The 21,681-nt window shown below is 36.6% G+C and overlaps 4 protein-coding genes and 1 pseudogene across 4 annotated transcripts; 4 read left to right on the top strand and 1 right to left on the bottom strand.

Annotated features, from left to right (window-relative positions):
* Positions 1 to 26: 26 nt before the first annotated feature.
* On the bottom strand, positions 27 to 692 carry LOC111662665 (olfactory receptor 1E2-like). The gene is made up of 2 exons (XM_023416600.2): positions 470 to 692; positions 27 to 208 (listed from the first exon to the last, which is right to left on the bottom strand). The coding sequence occupies exons 1-2, from the start codon at positions 690 to 692 to the stop codon at positions 27 to 29; spliced, it is 405 nt and encodes a 134-aa protein (XP_023272368.2).
* Positions 693 to 10,988: 10,296 nt separating this feature from the next.
* On the top strand, positions 10,989 to 13,154 carry LOC111662664 (olfactory receptor 52B2-like). Its single transcript, XM_023416599.2, has one exon. It carries the CDS (start codon positions 11,135 to 11,137, stop codon positions 12,116 to 12,118), a length of 984 nt encoding a protein of 327 aa, XP_023272367.1. The 5' UTR covers positions 10,989 to 11,134; the 3' UTR covers positions 12,119 to 13,154.
* A 514-nt stretch (positions 13,155 to 13,668) lies between these two features.
* LOC111662629 (olfactory receptor 52K1-like) lies at positions 13,669 to 14,640 on the top strand (annotated as a pseudogene).
* A 1,400-nt stretch (positions 14,641 to 16,040) lies between these two features.
* LOC111662628 (olfactory receptor 1f45-like) lies at positions 16,041 to 17,520 on the top strand. The gene has a single exon (XM_023416549.2). It carries the CDS (start codon positions 16,165 to 16,167, stop codon positions 17,146 to 17,148), a length of 984 nt encoding a protein of 327 aa, XP_023272317.1. The 5' UTR covers positions 16,041 to 16,164; the 3' UTR covers positions 17,149 to 17,520.
* A 2,589-nt stretch (positions 17,521 to 20,109) lies between these two features.
* LOC111662663 (olfactory receptor 6C4-like) lies at positions 20,110 to 21,086 on the top strand. Its single transcript, XM_023416598.2, has one exon. It carries the CDS (start codon positions 20,113 to 20,115, stop codon positions 21,082 to 21,084), a length of 972 nt encoding a protein of 323 aa, XP_023272366.2. The 5' UTR covers positions 20,110 to 20,112; the 3' UTR covers positions 21,085 to 21,086.
* Positions 21,087 to 21,681: the final 595 nt, after the last annotated feature.

Genomic DNA, 21,681 nt, shown 5'->3' with positions numbered 1-21,681 from the left:
GATGAGACTAATCAACCTTTTTTTTTTCACCTGAGAGGAAAACAGATGGCCAGATATCTGTCCAGGGCCATGGTCAATAAAATCAGAGAATTCAAGGAGCCAAAATAGTGGATCATGTGCATTTGGAAGAAGCAAGTGTGAAAGCCAAGACTCCCATCATTCCACCAGTAGCGAGCAATTAGTTTGGGTAAAGCCACTGTGGCAAAACCTACAGGAAAAAGAGAAAAGTGAGAGAGGTCAAGGCAAAGCAGATCACACGAGACAGTTCTTCTGTTTCCTGGAAGAAAAAATGAAAAGACATAACATGAAAGATCACATTAATTTTCAAACCTAGGCGATCCAGGTTGCCTCTACTGTTATAAAGGTCAACAACAGTAAATTGCACAGTTACTAAGAGCATCAATGTTTCTTTCACTGTTTCAAAGAGCAGAAGACAGGGGGCAGGTGAAACAAATGATATCATATTTACCTATATCTGAGAGGGCCAGGCTGACCATGATGATGTACATGGGCTCATGGAGACTGCGCTCCAAAGTAAACATCACTACCAGCAGGAGGTTGCCCACCGCTGTGGTCACATAGAGGAAGAAGAACAACCACGCCACTAGGACAAAATACTCCGGCTGGAGACTTGGGAAGCCCACAATAACAAACTCTGACACACGTGTGTAGTTCTCATCCACCTGAAACATACTGAAGGCAGAGTCAGGCAGACAGTATTAGCAGTACAGTTACGGCACATGACTGAGAGGGACATAGACTTTGAGATGTATCAGTGCTTACCTCGCTGAATGGCCCTCACAGTAGGATGAACGCAAGCAGCAGCTCTCAGTTTTATAAAGACTTTGTGACAGGCAGGAAGTATGTTGATACAACTTTGTCCTAGCAGAGAAAAAAAAAAAAAGTACACTGGTTGTGTAATTAACTTTTCCATGGCACAATATGGAAATGTTTCCTGTAGATTTGGATAGATCTTAAAAAAAAACAAACAAAACAAACCAACAAAAACAGCAGAGCAGGATTTATATACTGAATGCAGCAGAAAATACACATAGATATGCAGACTTACAGTCAGACAGGAGAAAATATAATATGAAATAAATATAATATCAAATATAAGAAATATTATCAGCAAACAGTAGTTTAAGAATCAAAAGTAGAAGTAGTCACAATGGCCCCTGAGGCTGATATATTATTATATCTTACATGATTAATCTTTAATGCTGGTGCAACAATGTGTTAGTAGCAATTCACGGCTGCAGCTGGTCGAGGTGTAGTTAGTTTTAAATAATTTATATACTGTTAGGCAGTGAACTGCAGCCCAGTGGTTCTCACTCTAGGAACTGGGCCCCTCCAAAAGTTTACAAGATAAATTCGAGGGGTTGGGAAATGATAAAGTGGGAAGAAAAGAAAAACCAAAAAAATCAGTCTGAGAAGTTTAGTGGGGAAATAGAGTGAAACATATCTGCTTATAGTGACAATGGGGTCATAGGTCATAAACCACTGGAGCCAGTTTAATCTTTAGCAGTGCATTATGTTTGATGGGTTTATTGTATGTTTTAATGTAAAATCTTAATCTGTAAAGTAAGCAGTAGGGGCAAAAAGCACAATATATCTTATTCTATCTTAAATCTAGTGAAGAAGTATAAAGTGGAATAAAATACAAATACTCAAATACATGCACGTCAAATTCGTACTTTCTTTCTAAAGAAACGCTAGAGGGCTTTTAATTTGAAACAGTTACAAGGAAGTATTGACCGCCACTATTTACTTTCTTAAATAATACTAGGTTGGTGGGTAGAATTTAAGTGCGAGAGTAAAATGACACATGATGTTGCACTGTTGTACATTAGGTGGCGCACCTTAAAGTTGTTTGCGATCCGCCAGTAAACTCAGAGAAGTAGACGAAGAAGAAGAAGAAGAAGAATAAGTAGGTATGAACCGCATGAACTAGCCACACTACAATCCTTTTCTCGTTCAATACTCTTTTCGGTATCTCACTATGGGACACGTTCCCCGCGCTGTCCCCCAGAAGCTCTTTTATACTATACCAGTCTCACTCTCTGAACGATAATTTTACAAGTAAATAAAACCGAAATCACAGCACAACCTTTGTCTTTATATTATGTGATAGGTGATTTTGTCAGATGATGTCGCGGTTATAAAATAATCAGGATTTTAGCAGGACAGAACAAATGGCTTAGGAAGTTGACACATAATTTTCATTTGCCGCGTTTCAGTCACATGCTTGACAACATAAACAGAAAAACGTGTAAATGAGAACAGGTTTATTGGAAATTCGGCGTTTTAAATCACTGTATATGTGAGCACAGAGAGTAGGAAACCAATAAAGGCCTGAAACCACTACCCAGAACATAAATATAAAGGGATGATGTAAGTTGTTTACAGCTTTTCCACAACTGTTTTCAATTGTTTCCTCAGTTTCGCACATTGACCATATGGTGTTCAGCCATATAGTTGCTAGGTTTTGACCTAGTCTTGTTTCCTTCCCCCAGGCGGTGTCTTTACTGCAGAAGAAATACCCTAATATGAACAATGTGGGCCACAGAAGATGGCCAGGCCGAACTAAAATGACGGTTGGTAACGTTAACGGTCAGAGAACAACTTCTACCGTTGGACAGGAAGTATTCAAAAACGGTGGACAAAAAAAAATACCCCTCACGAAGCAACGTTGGAGAATATACTCATACAAGCCATAAAGGTGAGGTTTTTACTTAATTTGAAGTGCTTTCAAACTAATTTATGTTTAAGTTCTTCAAGAGGACCACAAACATTGTATTGAACATACAGCACTGAAGCTAGCTAGCCTCCTATTCACAACGTATGACTTGCAGGTTATTGGGAAAATTAAATAACAATATTGATCCACTTATTGTTGTGAAAGGGTGTTAGGCATCCCAATAATACTGCTATAATATTTTAACACTAAAACCCAGCAAAGCATGGTCAAATATTCGATATCAATGCTTTTCTTAGCTTTAGGTTCAGCCTTAGTTGTATCTGTTTCTATTAATGTAGATACAAGTTAGATTGTTTCACAAAAATAAAGACCGACATATTTTAAACGTAAAATGTTAGTTACCTTACAACCATGCTAGCTAAGTAAGAAGTAAGAGCAAATTAAGAAGTAAGATGATACAGCCATGTTTCCATGGTAACAATCAGTGACACCTGCTGACCAGTGGCACCAAATGACCAAAAGGCAAGAACATGACTCATAAACTAGTTTGATAATGATGTTGTGACGTGAGGAATAAGAAAGGAAGAGATTTTTGAGAGGGCCACAGCAGTGATGACATAGTTAATCGACAAAATGTATTTGTCCAAGGAAACTATCCTGAATATGGAGCCCTGCCACATTAGGAAGCCACAGCATCTCATCTATGTTACAGGTCTGCACTGTGTTAAGATTTTATGCTGCTAGAATTTTTTTTGTATTATTACAGTCTTTGCTGAATTAGTTTTCCAAACAAAATGTCCTGTAACTGTGGGATTCTTCTGGAAGGCAAATATTTTCTGCTGGACTGAACAGAGCTGAGTGGTTTGGTTTTTCGTGGACAGCCATGTTTTTTTTTTTTTTTTTTTATAAATTTGAGTCAAAACTCTTATTTTACTCAAAATTCATGGCAAATGAGTCATATTTAAGATAGTCAAGAACTAGACAGCTTTGTGCCATGGATGAATTTAAATGTCCATATGAAGTCTAATATCAATTTGATCTAAGCCAAAGTCAAAATCTATTTTTGTGTAAAATGGCCTCTGGTCTACATGCAAGACCTCTGTACTTAGTTAAAACAAGAAAATAAAAAAATACATATATACTGATTTAATTTGAAACGTGACTAGAGCAGAACAATTAGTCGAATCTATTGATAGAAAAATTATTCACTCATTCTGGCTTCTCAGTTTTGAAAATGTACTGCTTTTCTTCATCTTATATGGTAGTACAATTGAATGTTTTGGGGTTTTGGACTGTTTGTAAGACACAACAAACAATTTGATACCATTACCCTTGGCTTTGGGAACTTGCAGTGGACTTTTTTCATCCAAGGTGGATTCAATTTTGGCCACTAGTGGGCAGAAGCAGATCAAAACATTTTGCAGATACAGTCACCATAAAGTTTATCACCAGTTCAGGAAAATATTTTTCTACATATGTATCCACAGCAAGTGTCTGAGAATATTATATTTTGACCCATGTAATCATCTTTGATAATAATAAAAATAGTATTAATATTATATATATGATAATATATTATAACCCATTCTAATGCATAAAAAACACAGGAAAAATTGCCAGATAAATTGGTAATGAAATTAATCTTGAGTTGTATCACTAAATGAAATAAAATATTTTATAATCTTTCATATTGCCTTGACCCATGATCTAGGGTAGTTTGTTATTGCGGGGTTTTGATGAATGTGAACTGAATATATGATGTAATTTATTTAACATTAACCATTATTATTCCTATAGGAGTCAGACCAACACACTGAAGATAGTAAAGGCTAAGTTGTTTTGTCAAGTGTCCAGTCAGGGAGAGTTGTGATCTCCAACATCTCTGTTATCACATGGAATTTTAATTGAATTCATGATGTGTTGTGGTTATAAAACACAAACAAGGAATTTCATAGTAAAAACTGAAACTTTGGATAATATTCATTTAAACTGGCTGACTCATACTGCCCTAACATTGTCTTTGGCTGAAATTGAAAACAAATTTTGTTCCCATTTCTTACAGTGGGCTCGGCTGGGGAGCTAAATCTGCAAGACCAGAATGGAGAAGTTGATCGATCACTGTGACCTAAGACCCTCCTGAAACACATATCAGCAGTAAGTAAAAAATCAAGACAGACTCCACAAATTACCAAACTGTCCTCTAAGCTTTGAGACAACATAAAGGGGATCTTGCAAAAGCAACAGATCACTTTCACTTCTAGCATGGTGAAAAGTAAATGTCTGGTTTCCTAAATTAATAATTAATTCAACAAATTAAGGAAAAAATTTGCTCCATATTATAGCATATAATGCTGGGCAGATGTGCATGTTTCAGACATCTGCCGGGCAAATGAGGTGTCTGACGTTCAGATTGAGAGGGGGTGAGGTGCCTGATTAGTTCCCTCAGGGGTCAACAACCTTGCTACTGGGCAACTGAATGAATTGCTGGTAGGTCAGAAATTTTCAGTCGACTGTTTTGCAATTTGAGAACTTCAGGGTTCTGATGTCCCATAGGGCTGTTGTCAAACTGTAGTGAGCTCGGAGTATTTTACCTGTTTTGGCTAAGTAGTCGTGACTGAGACTGTGCTGTCATATTCAGTATTAAACTGAACTGAACTTTACTGCAGATCAGAGAGACCATATTGTCTGAATCCTCTTAGCCATTTGCAGCTCCATATTTTTCTTTCCCCTGAGATTACAGTAACTCTGCCTTGTCAACATTTTTGAGGGCATGATAGTTTGTTTGAATAAAACTTTATTGGAATTGTCACAGGACAAACCTCTGTGAGCACCCACATTGTGACCAGCCGATTGATCTGTATAGTGTGAGCACAGAAGTTATATGTTTGGGTGTGCAAAAAAGGCAAATTAAAACGTATAATAAACATACCTACATCTGAGAGTCACACCAGATCATACAAGGGATTTCAAAAATTCGAAATGAAATCTGCTTTAGGGCACAGATGCTGAAAGTTCTGCAGTGATGATGCCTGTGTCCCTGATTTCTCATCTGTGGGCCAGTTGAGTCTTTTATTTTTGTCTGATAAGTGATGAGTGAGGATAGGAACTTGCTCTTAGGAGGGTCATTTATTTTGTTATTTTTGAGTTAAAAAAAGTATCTGTTGCTTTTCCTCTGTTTCTGTGGGCAAATCTTAAATTTCTCTCTTTCCCCTTTGGCCTCTTGAACAGTTTATTCTGAAAGTCACAAAAGTTTTTCTTTTTTATTATTTATTAAAGACTGTTATGAGACTGCTTTGAACGAACTATAGATGCACAGATGGCACAAGCCTGCCAACAGGCGATAATTACCTTTCTTTTTAGTTAAATTTTCTTTTTGAAGTTAGTTGATGTCCTTTGCCGCACAGTGGCCCTCTGCCAAGAAGGGAGGGCTTTCATGTTAATGCTAACCACAGCGCCACAATGCCACCCATTTAATTACATTTCAGAAGTTTTCCCTTGCACAAAAAGACAAGAGCTGCCATAATATGGCAAGTGCAAATTATGACAAATTCATTTTATTTTTAAAGTTTATTGTCTGTATTGCACTTTATCATGGCTCAACAGACTGAACCAGGATAATAAATAATGTACAGTTTAATCAAAGACCAGAAATGTCAGAGAAAAATCCCTATGGTTAAAACTCTAAGACTTACATAAACAAAAGTACTTCAACAATAATAAGCTGTAACATCTATGTGATAAATATTTGTGTGTCAGTGTGTCTGTCTGTTATGGGTGGGGGAAACACAAACCCTATCGGGACCAATTAGACAGTTTGGTCATAACAGGTTTAAGCAAGACTGTTGTCTTCCGGGAAACAGCCTGTTATGAGGAGAAAAACAGCTCACGTCTCTCTTGAGGGCAGATGTATAGTGATATTGTGGTTGGATTCCCCTGGGTTTGCCTGCAGGAGGGTTGACAGACCTGTTTGTAATTGAGGAAAGTAAGGTGATGTAAACTCTTTAATCCACAATGATCATTTTAGGCTGTCTTTACTTGTGAAAGTATTCATGCAATTTTAAATCTAGGGATTGCGATTGCATCTCAAGGAAATGTAATGTGCTAGCAACATTTAATACCTCTACTTCTTGTACTGTTAGTACCACTACCACTACTGCTGCTACTATTACTGCTGCTGCTTTGAGGAGTATGGCTTTGCAACTTTCCTTTACCTTATCAATTTAAGAGATGAATCAGTTGTTTTCTGACATCTTGTAAAAGAAACAATTAGGGCTGCACAATTAATCGATATATAATCGAAATTGCAATATGGCCAAGTGCAATATCCAAATTGCAGGAGCTGAAAAAAATTGCAGTAGATGCAATTTTTTTTACACCTTTTTGATAAGGGTTAAACTTGTCACAACATTATTGTGCTTTTTTTGCACCGTAATTGCAATCACATATCTCAGGCGCAATATCTGCCAAAATAATTGAAATATTGATTAATTTTTTTTTTTTTTTTTAAGCATATCTTGCAGCCCTAGAAACAACCAGTTGATTTTTTGGACAAATAAACTGAAGGATACATTGATAAAGAATGAAATAATTTTGAGGCCCTGTGTATGTTAGAAACAGTGTTGTTGCAGGTCTCTTGGGCATCATGTAAAACATAATATTGTCAAATTAACAGGTGCTTGATTCCCTCAAGAGGCTTTTTTGTGTAAAACATAGAGAAGTACAATGAACTGTTCCCCGCAGGCCTGAGGCAGTTGATCCTGTCATTTCTTTCCTCATTGTTATTTATTTTGAGATATATCCCTCTGTGGGAGAATCTTAACACCTGCAATATACCTAGGGAGCTAATTTCATTAATTTGGCCATAATGCCTTAATATCCCTACAGATAAAATTCCATGTAATAGTTTGAGTTTAGATGTGTTGTGTCCCTAGAGCTTCAATAATCTCTTGAGCAGGTTCTGATACTGTTTTAGTCACAGCAAATTAAATTAATAAGACATATGAATGTATGTATCTCAGGAATTTACCAAGCAGGAGTTGGGTTTAGTTAATCTCTGTCATGCTTTCACCTGGCCTAACAGAGTGCAGTTTTATAGCATATAACAATATTATGTCAGCTTTTTATATCCAGTTTTCATTTTTAAATGGTTAAAGGATCATTGGCACACCCACAGAAAAGTACTTATTTTGGAGTTGTAATAAAATACATTTGAGAAATGTATTTATGTTTTCCACCTCATGTATTGATTTATTTATCCACCAAAATTATAATTATTTAGAATTTAGCAAAAAAAATTTGAGACAAACAAAAAGATTTCTATGCCTCCAATTTAGATTAGTCAATATTTTTCAGTCATGTGTAAAGCAAAACAGACTTGAAATGCTCTGCTAGTTAATTAGTAATTTAATGAGACCTATTGTTGCACATCTTGACATGAAGTTGGAAACATAGTCCAAGTAAAGTTGCAATCCTGAAGTTGTATGATAACTGAGCAGGGCCACACAGTAAGACGACCCACACATATCTCTTTAGGCATGTGGACTTTACTTAAATAAATAGTTCAACATTTTGAAACCTGTGCTTATAGTTCGATGCCGCTCTTGTGTGTGTTATCTGGACAAAAAACAAAATGTAAAAGCATCAATTTATGGTTTTACAGGGTTTTACATGCTGAAACTGTTTATTGTTTAGGAAGTCAAATAAGTTTATTTCCCCAAATTATAAACCATTCCTTTCAGGTGTCAATACATTTGAGAGGCCTGGAAATGTGAAAAGTGGGCTTGTGAGTACAGCATTGCTGGTCTAAAATTCCTGACCAGCTGGGAAAATCTTGCAAGGTAATGTGGATATGTAACCTTTCTCTCCTTGCATAACTTTCATTAAACTGCCCTTCATCAATGATTGACTCAACAAATGGTGGCACAATTTTTAGGCTCTTAATTCAGTGTACTTGTGTCTTTAGGACACTGAAATGCAATTTTTGATAAAATAAAAATAGCTGCATCAATTTGGAAGCATCTTGTATGAGAAGATTGAAACAAGAGTGTAATTGCTGTCAGGAGTTGGTTGAGACTTAGTTGAAGTTTTGTAAAATAGCGCAATGTGTGTCGGCCAGTTAGTCTTGTTTGTTAGTTCTGGAGCTCGGTGCTCAGCGAAGATTAGGTGATGGCAAGTGAAGTATTCACATAATATTGGTGCTGCAATTTGCCTGTGCAGTTGAGTTCCACCTCTTCAGTTCTGTCAATATAACATTATTAACCATAGTTATTACGAAAAGTGATGTTTGGTATTTGTGAATTGATTGAGAATTGTAGAATATGAGAATTTAATTCTTATGTGAACCCCTACTTAAGAATAGTTTCTTTACTAATTCGCTCCACTGCTGGAAAAAGTTGTCCTCTGATAATTCAGATTAGTTTCACAAATAAGTAATACAGGAGCTCAACTAACATGAATCTTTCCATGAGTCATGGAAAGTTTCTAACTTGATGAGGCAATGTCTTCCACCTTACCTAACATAACCCCACCACTCTCTCTTGACTGTCCCCTGCAGTGTGAGACAAAGTGATACCTAACTGTTCTGGATGTGTCATCATCCTGCAAAAGCAGTGTCGACAAACAACTCATTAACAGCCTCATTAAGGAGACTTGTTTCAGCTTTCAACGAGGGACTAAAGTATAGTTCAGTTGTGAACTTCTTACTCAAGAGGACTGCAAAAAGCAAACAGAGAGAAGTAGTCAGAAGAAGCCTGAAGTACCAAGTGACGAAAAAAGATTGTTCCTTCTGAATTTATGGACATTCAGTATTTATAATGTAAAAAGCAGATTAGATCCATTAACAGTGTAGCGTGTATATGTGGCCTGGCATTAGTCACAAGCCATTAAAGAAGTTCATTGTAATTACATGCAGAGTTATGGACCAAAAATTGACACTTTATTACTCTTCCCACCATCAAACTATCAAATTGATAGATTTTCTTTTCTCTGACAAACAGACCATGCTTTTAGTACGTCACAGAGACACTCAACCAGACCATAGGTCAAAGGACCAGCTCCAGAGGATCAATGAATGGACACCAGGCAAACTGCAGAGCATAAGCAAAATCTCCAGTTTGTAACAATAAGACTCTGCCTATATTTGATATTTGATTGTTTCTTATATAGGAAAAGTAACACCAAAAGGACTGATTATAACCAAGGTGTGAATCCTGGCCTCCCTGTGCCATGAACACACACCAATCTCCCCACACCACCAGAGCTGAATCGCTGAGACCCCGGCAGAATCCGTCACTGTGATAACGGGACATGGCCTCCAGGAGAATCCACCTAGATCCCGCGTCTCCAGGGTTACCAGGGCAACCACAGTCACCTGTTTTCCAGCCAAGGGTCTCCAGCTACAACGCAACTCAGTAGGCCGGTCTTCTTCTTCAGCTCATGACTGGGTTGATGTCGAAATATAGCAATATTTAATCATCAAATCTCAATAGTAGATGTAGTATCATTAGCTGTATAGCCATAGTGTATAGCCATAACATATTCTCTATAATCTTTACGATTATTACATGTTGCATTTACTCTGTAGAGTGTGAAGGTAACTCAAGCTGATGAATCCAGCAGGAACTTTATCCGATTCTATTTAAGCAATATCACACAAGAGAGAGTGATGTTACACTAAATATTAGCATGGCTGTGATTCGGTCGTAAGTATGAGGCCGCAGGTCGAATACCAAAGACCAAAGACAACAGCTGTGCATGGCAAAAAATAATCTCGTATTAGGTATTGCTTCTAGAGGGTAATGGGAGAGAGACAATTGTCTTGTTGGTTTAGATTTTATTGGGGATTCGTTGACAATTACAAAAATACAGGACAATCAAAGTAAGTCAAAGTAAGTAATACATATTTGGCTGTTATGGCTGGCTATTAGTCAACTTATTAGATCCCTCAAAATACGAGAGTGTTACCTTAATTTCAAGACCTTTTGTTTCCCTTAGCTATATTTATTCATGGTATTCATTTTATCCTCTCAAAATACCTATATAGAAAACAAATACATTCAAAACAGGAAGCTAACTGAAAGGTCACCCACTGAAATGCAATAAAAACTATATCAAAATAGATGGGCTATAGGCTTTCAATAAAAGCTGTATTGCAGAATCCTATGAGTAAATTGCATAATTGCAATAGTTTAACATGATTCAAAATGTTTTTTTTTCTGATGCTTACATACAATAAACTCAAGGGATCAGACGCTTAACTTAATTTGATATAAACAGAGGAGGACTGAAAAGCAGTTAAAGCTCATCAGAGCTTCATTATCAAAAGAGAGCAAGAGAGATGCAAGCTCACCTCCGTCTACATAACGGCACAAGACAGTGCTGACTCTATATCAACCCTTGTGCATTGGACAGTGAGGCCTTGACAAAAATTTCACAATGTACTTATTCAACTCAGCCCTTGGAAAGAACATCACATTTGTGCGTCCTGCATATTTCATAATAAGTGGATTTATTGGAATACCTAATGTGAAGTATTACTATGTCTTTCTCTGTTTTGTTTATTTAGTTTCAGTTCTGGGAAATACAGCTGTGATGGCTGTTATAATTTTGGATCATAATCTGAGAACTCCAAAATATATTGCAGTCTTTAACTTAGCATTTGCTGACCTGTTTGGTAGCTCTGCTCTGGTGCCGAAGGTTCTTGACATCTTTCTGTTTAATCACCACCGCATCATCTACAACGATTGCTTGACATTCATGTTTTTCTGCTACACCTGCCTCTCAATGCAGGCTCTTAATTTGGTTGCACTTGCCTATGACAGACTGGTGGCCATCATCTTTCCACTGCACTATCAAGTGAAGGTGACTCACAGGTTCATGTTTTCTTTGATTGCCTCTTTCTGGCTCTTTATCATTACTGTTACATTTATTGCAGTTGGCCTACTCACAAGACTTTCGTACTGTCAGTCTGTGGTTGTTAACAGCTATTTCTGTGACCATGGCCAGATATACAAGCTGGCCTGTAATGACAAAACTCCCAACATTGTCATTGGTGGTTTGTTGCCAATTCTTATTCTTTGGTTTCCACTGGTATTTATCTTGGTAAGTTATTCATGTATTGGCTATGCATTGTCTAAAGTGGCCACATTTCAGGAAAGATTGAAGGCCTTTAAAACCTGCACAGCTCATCTTTCATTAGTGATAATCTATTTCCTCCCAATATTAATCACATTTACCATGAGTGCAAAGATACATCCAAATGCCAGGATTATAAACCTGTCTCTCACCTCTGTCTTTCCTCCCATGTTGAACCCAATTATTTATGTTCTGCAGACACAAGAAATCAAAGTATCAGTGAAAACATTATTAAAAATCAGAAAGCAGTCCAAAATCACAGTGAAGAAGGTAATGATAAAATGACCATATTTCTGTACATTTTGGGCTCTTTGTTTAGGATCTTTACACTTCACTATCATTACACTTAAATTTGGTGGAGTAAAATTAATATAGCACCAGTTATGCTAAATAACAGACACAAATATATAATAAATAGTCCACAAATATTGTTATAATTACGAATTATTATTAATGTTAATAATAATTAATCTTGAAATCAAGTAACAGTAATATGTACTTGTGTACATGTGTGATGACTAAGTATATACTGAAAATCATTTCTTGTGAACAAACAGGTTGTGTGTCTGCATATGTTGTCTTGGAGCGTACTATATATCAGAATATTTATAGTATTTCATTGTTTGATGCAAAATTTAAGACATACAAAGAAGATGATTTTTCATGATTCATGTTTTCTTTGATTTGCCTCTTTTCTGGCTCTTTGTCATTACTGTTACACTTATTGCAGTTGGCCTTCTTACGAGACTTTCCTATTGTAAATCTGTGATCATTAAGAGCTATTTCTATGACAGTGGCCAAATACACTGACTGGCCTTCAATGACAATACACATAGTTTTGTCATTGCTCTTTTGTTAAAACTGCTAATGACAAAACTCCCAACATTGTCATTGGTCGTTTGTTGCCAATTCTTATTCTTTGGTTTCCACTAGTATTCATCTTGTGTACTTACCTATATATTGACTATGCTTTGAGTAAAGTGGCCAGATCTCAGGAGAGAGTGAAGGCCTTTAAAACCTGCACAGCTCATCTTTCATTAGTGATAATGTATTTCCTCCCAATATTAATCTCATTTATCATGAGTGCAAAGATACATCCAATTGCCAGGCTCATAAACTTGTGTCTCACCTCTGTTTTTCCTCCCATGTTGAACCCAATTATTTATGTTCTGCAGACACAAGAAATCAAAGAATTTGTAAAAAAAAAACCCAAAAAAAACAACATTATTTGAATCAGAGTGCAGTCCAGAATTACGACAAAGAAGTAATTGTGTATGTAGAAGTTTATTTTGTATTCATTGTCATGTGTTTTGATGTAAAATTAAATGCATTTAAACAGGCTTGATTTTGTATTTCTAAAATATTCTCTACAAATCATTCTCTAGAAAATCATTTTGGGGTGAAGTGAACCCCGTGTCAGAGCACGCAGCCAAACACGGTGGTATATTCAATGGCCAGTCCAATGATAAAGGGTTTTGTTGTTGAGTGACTTTACTTTCTTGCCACTGCATACAAAACTGTGTTATATACTCTAGATACTCCATAGGCTTTCAGCGGAAATCTGTATCTAAGATAAGTAGTTTTAATGAATGCAGTGAGTTTATTGGGATTTGTTTGATGCTGTATGGCTTACATACAATAGACACAGGGGTCAAAGATTGGCCTTATTGACATGAACTCAAGAGGGCTGATCCTCTTATTAGCTCCTCCTGTTAGGTAAAGCTTGGCAGAGCTTCATAATGACAAAGAGAACAGGACACAGCACTGACACGGGGAAGGGGACGTTTGTCCACTAATCTCTGCATGTGGACAGGAAAAGCTTGACAAGTTTTACAATGAACTTTTTCAGCTCAGCACTTGGGAAGAACATCACATTTGTGCGTCCTGCATATTTCATAATAAGTGGATTTATTGGCATACCTAACATTAAGTATTACTATGTCTTTCTCCTTTTTGTTTATATTGTTTCAGTTCTGGGAAACACAGCTGTGATGGCTGTTATATGCTTGGATCATAATCTGAGAACTCCAAAATATATTGCAGTCTTTAACTTAGCATTTGCTGACCTGTTTGGTAGCTCTGCTGTGGTGCCGAAGGTTCTTGACATCTTTCTGTTTAATCACCACCACATCCCCTTCAACGACTGCTTTACGTTCATGTTTTTCTGCTACACCTGCCTCTCAATGCAGGCTCTTAACCTGGTTGCACTTGCCTATGACAGACTGGTAGCCATCATATTTCCACTGCACTATCATGTGAAGGTGACTCACAGATTCATGTTTTCTTTGATTGCCTCTTTCTGGCTCTTTGTCATTACTGTTTCACTTATTGCAGTTGGCTTTCTCACACAACTTTCCTATTGTAAATCTGTGATCATTAAGAGCTATTTCTGTGACCATGGCCAAATATACCGGCTGGCCTGCAATGACTATTCACCCAGTTTGGTCATGAGTGTTTTATTACCAGTGCTTATTCTTTGGCTTCCACTAGTATTCATCTTGTGTACTTACCTATATATTGGCTATTCTTTGAGTAAAGTGGCCACATTTCAGGAAAGATTGAAGGCCTTTAAAACCTGCACAGCTCATCTTTCATTAGTTGCAATATATTTCCTCCCAATATTAATCACATTTACCTATATGGAAAAAATAAATCCAAATGCTAGGATTATAAACCTGTCCCTCACTTCTGTCTTTCCTCCCATGTTGAACCCAATTATTTATGTTCTGCAGACACAAGAAATCAAAGAATCAGTAAAAAAATTATTCAGAATCAGAGTGTAGTCCAAAATTACGACAAAGAAGTAAACATATAGTGAGTGTGCACTTTCAGTGCACTTCTTTACCTGATCTCCTTGCGCTTACTGAACAGATACTTAGGTACTTAACACTGAATAGGTACTTAGTACTTACACCAAGGTCTCCTACTGCACTGAAGCTTTAGTGTTGTCCCTCACTTGTAAATCACTTTGGATAAAAGCGTCTGCCAGATGAGTAAATGTAAACATAAAGTTTGGTGTTTTGGTCATTTTGTATTAGGCATAATTTCTATTACAATAAAAGATGTTTTACATCTGTTGTATTGATATAGAAACATTTTTAAAATATTTTAACATTTATATAGAGTGAGATTGTGATCAGAAAAGAATTGAAGCCACATTTGCATCCTTTAGGCTAAATGTGACATTCTGGATCTTTTTGGTATGTAACTGTAGTGTGCTTTCACACACATTTTGAGTGTTTTGATGGCAATTTTGGAGAGAAACATTTGTATGTACTGCAGTTTTTTTATTCATCAGGTTCAAATTTGTCATTGCAACCCTAAAAAGTACAGCCGAATGATTGGTCAGAAATATTTATTCATTGTTTCCTATCAGAGTAGCTATAGGAAAAACATTTAAACCAGCATTAGATGATTTTTTTTTTCACCCCTTGGTGGCCTAAGAAACAAGTTGTGACTACAATATAAGCATATCAACGTCTTTATACTGATATGGCAAACTTGTTAAAGAGTTGTTTATTTCCACATCCAACAGTTATGGAGAAGCATTATTATTCATTTGGAGTTTTTTCTCTGGGTACTCTGGTCAGGTGTAAATCAAATATTCTCTCTATTTTAACTTTGTTTTTGAACTCTACCAACTCCTGAGGGCAGTATAATCTTGACAAAAATTTACTATATCATTTTCTTTTTTATGTGCGTTGTTTCACTGCTGAGAAACACAGTTGTGATGGCTATACCATGTTTGGATCATTATCTGAGTATTATTGTAGTTTTTAAGCTTGCATTTTTGGACCTGTTTGGTAACTCTGCTTTAGTACTCAAGGTTATTGCCATCTTTGTATGTAACCATCACTACATCCCTTACAATGACTTGTTGCAGCCAGACAATTTAACAATGAGTTAAATCTATAAGAGTTGAATCTATAAATCTCAATCTTATTGTTGTAAAAATATTGATTAAAGCTGTTTTAAATAGAAAATTATTGAAAGGTCAGAAATACAACTGTAATTATCAAAAAAAATTAACGGTGCAACATAGACTTGAGATAAGTAAATAACATGATTGCAGTCAGTAAGATAGACTGAAATTGGCTTGTCTGAAGCTCATTGGCTTAGAGACAAGAGACACAGGGGGACATTCAACTTATTTGACAAAAAGGCAGACGGCTGCTTCTTTGGCAGCCTGCTGTCAAAACAGTTCAAACTCGGTAGAGCTCTGTCACCAGAAAGAGAGAAGAGCTCAGCTCCGTCTACATAGGACAACACCGTGCTGACACAGACGAGAACACTTCTCTTCATAAGTCACTGCACTTTGGACAGTTTTTACAATGGACTTATTCAACTCAGCTCTTGGGAAAAATATCACTTTTGTGCATCCGGAATATTTCATAATAAGTGGGTTATCTGGCATTCCAAATATAAAACATTACTACCTCTTTCTCTTTTTTGTTTATATTGTTTCAGTGCTTGGAAACACAGCTGTGATGGCCGTAATATACTTGGATCATAATCTGAGAACTCCAAAATATGTCGCAGTCTTTAATTTAGCATTTGTGGACTTGTTTGGTAACTCAGCTCTGGTGCCAAAGGTTCTTGATGTCTTCCTGTTTAATCACCACAGCATCCCCTACAACGACTGCTTGACGTACCTTTTTTTCTGTTACACCTGCCTTTCAATGCAGTCATTTAATTTGGTTGCACTGTCCTATGACAGACTGGTGGCCATAATTTTTCCACTGCACTATCAAGTTAAAGTGACTCACAGATTAATGCTGTCTATGATTGCCTCTTTCTGGGTCTTTGTTATAATTGCTGTACTGATTGCAGTTGGCCTTATTACAAGACTTTCCATCTGTGAGTCTGTGGTTGTTAACAGCTATTTCTGTGACCATGGTCAGATATACCGGCTTTCATGCAATGACCATTTCCCCAATTATGTCCTTAGTTGTTTATACCCACTTCTTCTTTTCTGGCTTCCACTTGTTTTTATCTTGGTAAGTTACCTTTATATTGGCTGTACTTTGGCTAAAGTGGCCACATTTCAACAGGGACTGAAGGCCTTTAAAACCTGCATAGGTCATCTTTCATTGGTGGCAATCTATTTCATCCCACTGTTAATCACCTTTACCTTGATGGAAAAAATACATCCAAATGCCAGGATCATAAACCTGTCTCTGACCTCTGTCTTCCCTCCCATGTTGAATCCAATTATTTATGTTCTGCAGACACAAGAAATCAAAGAATCTTTGAAAAGGTTATTAAAAATCAGAGGGAGATCCAAAATAACAATGAAAAAAATGACCACAATGTAACCATAATGTGAATTCATTCAACAATGATTTCCTTATCATGACAAAGCTGGAAATCATCATCACCATTTTTAAAGAAAACAAACACAAATAACTACAATGCATTTATTTGCTTGTTTTTGTCCTTATTTGTTAGCAGTTTTTTTAAAAAGCAGAATGTCTGATTTGTTATTTTTCATTTGAGAGATTTATAGAATAAAAAGCAGCGTGAACTAAAATCATTCTCTACAGAGTAACATTTTGTGAGAAATACCTTAAAGATGCATTTTTTATTTATTTTTTATTGTTTCAAATCAACAATTGTGCAAACAAGTTGTTGTGATCAAACAACGATGTGTCTACACTTTACCTTGAACTATCCAGTCTACTGTGTATCTGTATCTGTAATTTTATTTTGTGTTAATTTGAAGTCATTGTGATCAAACAATTTTTGCCTCTCCATATTAGGTCTATATACTAGTGTTTGTACTGTATGTCTGAAGTCAATGATGAAAGAAATCTTTCATTGCAATGAGATTGTCATGATAGAGCGTCCTCTTTACATCTAGACAATAAATTTGTATTCATTTTATTTGTTAAATAAAAATAGTCATTATTTATATGAACTTCTTGCTCCTGTCAATGGTCCTCATTCAACAATATCTTAGTATTTTCTTAAATTCTTTTTTAAATTTTTCTTAAGAAAACGCTACATCAGATTCATGAATGTGTTCTTAAACCGCAGAATTGTGCGCACCTGTATTCTTAGATGGATGAATGCCAATCTTGTAAATTGAAAGCGTGTGTCAGTTGCCGCTAATTAGCACAGGTAAATGCCCAAAAATGCCCATAAAAGGGCATGAGACTGAAGGGTCATGTGCAGACACAGACAGAAGTCACAAAGGGATACCATAAGGGAAAGTTGAGGAAATGACAAAATGAAAATCTTAAGATGGAACACCAGAAATCAAAACGCAAAAGGAACTTTAGTAGTTCTGAAGTGGAGTTACAGGAAGTGAGCCACAAACAAGCGGTTGAGTGTTAATTCAGTGTTCATTTATTTTAAAAGACCATAATGCTTTGTAAAATTACAAAAGTTATAAAAAAAAATATGTGACAAAAATATTTTCATAATTTAAATAATATAATATATAAATGTAGAACAGAAGAAAATGGAATAACCACTTATTTTGCTCAAACATGTCAGCACTCGTGTGTAAGAGTGCTCTTGAGTGTGCGTAGATATCACTCTGTATATCAGTTACCTCTACAGTAAGAGATTCTTGAGAATTTTCTGCTCTTAAGCAGGCTTCATTTTAAGACTGAAAATTCTGAGGATTTTCACTGTGTCAAACCTTATTTTGATTGTAATTTTTTTTCTTTAATGGACAGGACAGTAGAGAGACAGGAAATGGGGAGGCAGAGAGAGGGGGAATGACACACAGGAAAGGGCCGTCCAAAGCAGGAGTCGAACCGGGTGCCAGCTGCAGCCTCTATATATGGGGCGTAACCCACTGCGCTACGCGACGCCCCGATTGTAACTTTTAAACAAACGCTTTTATTGTTCCTAACTGGCTTTTCTTTCACTAGTTTGCACAACATCACATAATGAATTTACAGAAAAATGCTGCATGCACCTACTGGATGTAAGACAGCAGACTGTGGAACATACATTGACATTTGGAAGAGGAACTGTAGTTGCTGACCCTTGTTGTCATGGGGTTTGGAGATATGGGGGTCGCTGTCTGACCCATGGTCTGAAAACTAGGGATGGGCACTTGAAGAAATTTCCTTATTCAATCATCAGGAAAATTAACGATCAATTATCAATTTGTTATTAATTTTTTATATAAAAAAGCAGAAAATACTAAAGAAAGCATCTTTTTCCTCAATTAAATCTTTATTCCAAGAAGAAGTTATAGTCCAACAACAATCTTCTTAAACAAGGCAGTTAAAGTTTAATTGTTTAACTATTAAACAGATCAAAAAAAGATATGTGGCGCTCCTATTGGCAGCGGAGCCTGAGGCTCTGAGCCAAACCTCTTCACAAATAACAAGCCAAAGCTACTGCGCTTATTCACGGCATTGCAATATTAACAATGAGCTTCGTTATTTATTTTAGCTCAAAATGTTACCACACCAAACTTCGCCTTGCTCTCTTCATGTTTTCCTGCTACGCCTATGGTTTTTCTCTGTTGACAATTTAAATTGCGCCCTGGCTGGTTGCTCCCATGTAGTGAAATTCATTGCATTGCTTCAAGACACACTGCACAACACAACCTCGTTGATACACACGTTGGATCGATCAGATTATCGATTAATCATGCCCACCTCTACTGAAAACCATACAGGGTAGCACTGATAGTGATGTGTATTACTGCTTTACATACAGGAGCATCTCGTGCTGGTGCACTGGCCACATGCAATACAAGTCAAACAATATGCTATACTGATAGCTGACAACTCAAAGCCTGTGAGAATGCATTGATAGTCAGAGTCACCACAGTTATATTTTGTTTATAATATCTCATCAATAATATCTAATTACAAAAGGCTATTTTGAAGACCTGGGTGAAAGAATAGTCTTTAATGATAACCTTTGTAGATATTACAAGACATTTGGCAATGATAGCCATGTTGCTGGGCTTCAGCAGTGTATATGGTTTGGCAGAGGCATATTTTGAGTTCTGGGATTGGGCTGGTGTGTGGGCTGGTTTTGACTGGTCATTGTGCTGTTTTTTTCATACAGACCTGGCAACCCAGCTTGTACCCAAAGAAACTATAAACACAAAGGAACAGGCAGGTTGCCATAACTGACATAAACACAGAAGAGCACTGCTTCTCTTACTACTGTTGAAGCTTGACACAGCTCTGTCAGAAAGAGAGAGAGGGTGAGGAGCTTGCCTCTGTCTACAGAAGAGAACCGCCACAACACAGAGGCAACTGATCTCTACACGAACTGTTCTGCAACCAGCAACCAGTCTTCAAATGGAGTTTTTTAACTCAGCTCTTGGGAAAAACATCACTTTTGTGCGTCCTGCACATTTTTTAATAAGGGGTTTTACTGGCTTACCTAATATCAAGTATTACTATGTTTTTCTCTTTATTATTTACCTTGTTTCAGTTCTGGGAAATACAATGGTGATGACTGTAATAGTTTTGGATCATAATCTGAGAACTCCAAAATATATTGCAGTCTTTAACTTAGCATTTGTGGACCTGTTTGGTAGCTCTGCTCTGGTGCCGAAGGTTCTTGACATCTTTCTGTTTAACCACCACCACATCCCCTACAACGACTGCTTGACATTCATGTTTTTCTGCTTCACCTGCTTTTCGATGCAGGCTCTTAACCTGGTTGCACTTGCCTATGACAGACTGGTGGCCATCATCTTTCCACTGCACTATCATGTGAAGGTGACTCACAGGTTCATGTTTTCTTTGATTGCCTCTTTGTGGCTCTTTGCCATGACTATTACACTCATTGCAGTCTGCCTTCTTACAAGACTTTCTTTCTGTAATTCTGTGGTTATTAACAGCTATTACTGTGACCATGGCCCAACATACCGGCTGGCCTGCAATGATATTACACCCAATCGTGTAATTGCTAATTTGTCACCAATTCTTATTCTTTGGCTTCCACTACTATTTATCTTGGTAAGTTACTGCTATATTGCCTATGCTCTGTCAAAAATGTCCACAGTTCAGGAAAGAGTGAAGGCCTTTAAAACCTGCACAGGTCATCTTTCATTAGTGGCAATCTATTTCCTCCCTGTCATATTTGTATATTTCTTTTGGCGAACAATACATCCAAATGCCAGGATGATAAACCTGTCTCTGAGTGCTGTCATCCCTCCCATGTTAAACCCAATCATTTATGTTTTTCAGACACAAGAAATCAAAGAATCTTTGAAAAAGTTGTTTAAAATGCCACAATCCATAATTGCAACAAAACATATTTAGCCTTCGACTTTTGTCCTGTACGGTAACGTCTATTGTAAAATGTTGAAGTAGAAAATAGTCATATGAATTACGTTCTTTGTCATTTTCTAATTGCATTGATTTTTGCATTGAATTAATGATTTTAAAGAACAAATATAGTTCAAATTAATCAGTTATACTACAATATACACAATGAACTACAAGCAGAAACATGATTTTCTTATGATGTATGAGCACACTGAATTATTGTGACCAGGAGTAATTTGTCATGATGATGGACAATATCCTTAACATCTGCTTTACTTTTATTTTCACATCTTACAATGGTCTGTTTCTTTTTTTCCTATCCTTGTTTGGTCATCTATATCACTGTGATGATACTACTATTGAATATTAAATATTTTCTATCTCAAGACTAGAGATCGACCGATATGGTTTTTTCAGGGCCGATACCGATACCGATTATTAGTAGTCAAGGAGGCCGATAACCGATATTTGGAGCCGATATTTATTTGCAATAAAAGGGAAAATATTGGCGTGAAAAATTTGAATAATGGAAAAATTCCACTTAACTTTGTTCAAATGCCTTTAATCATATGTTTATTTAACAGCTTTTCA

Source organism: Seriola lalandi, unplaced genomic scaffold, assembly GCF_002814215.2.
Source record: "Seriola lalandi dorsalis isolate HSWRI2012SDOR001 ecotype SW California unplaced genomic scaffold, Sedor1 jcf7180002054567, whole genome shotgun sequence".
NCBI lineage: Eukaryota > Metazoa > Chordata > Actinopteri > Carangiformes > Carangidae > Seriola > Seriola lalandi.
Note: the sequence above shows the minus strand (reverse complement) of the source record. Positions and strands in the feature narration are given on the sequence as shown.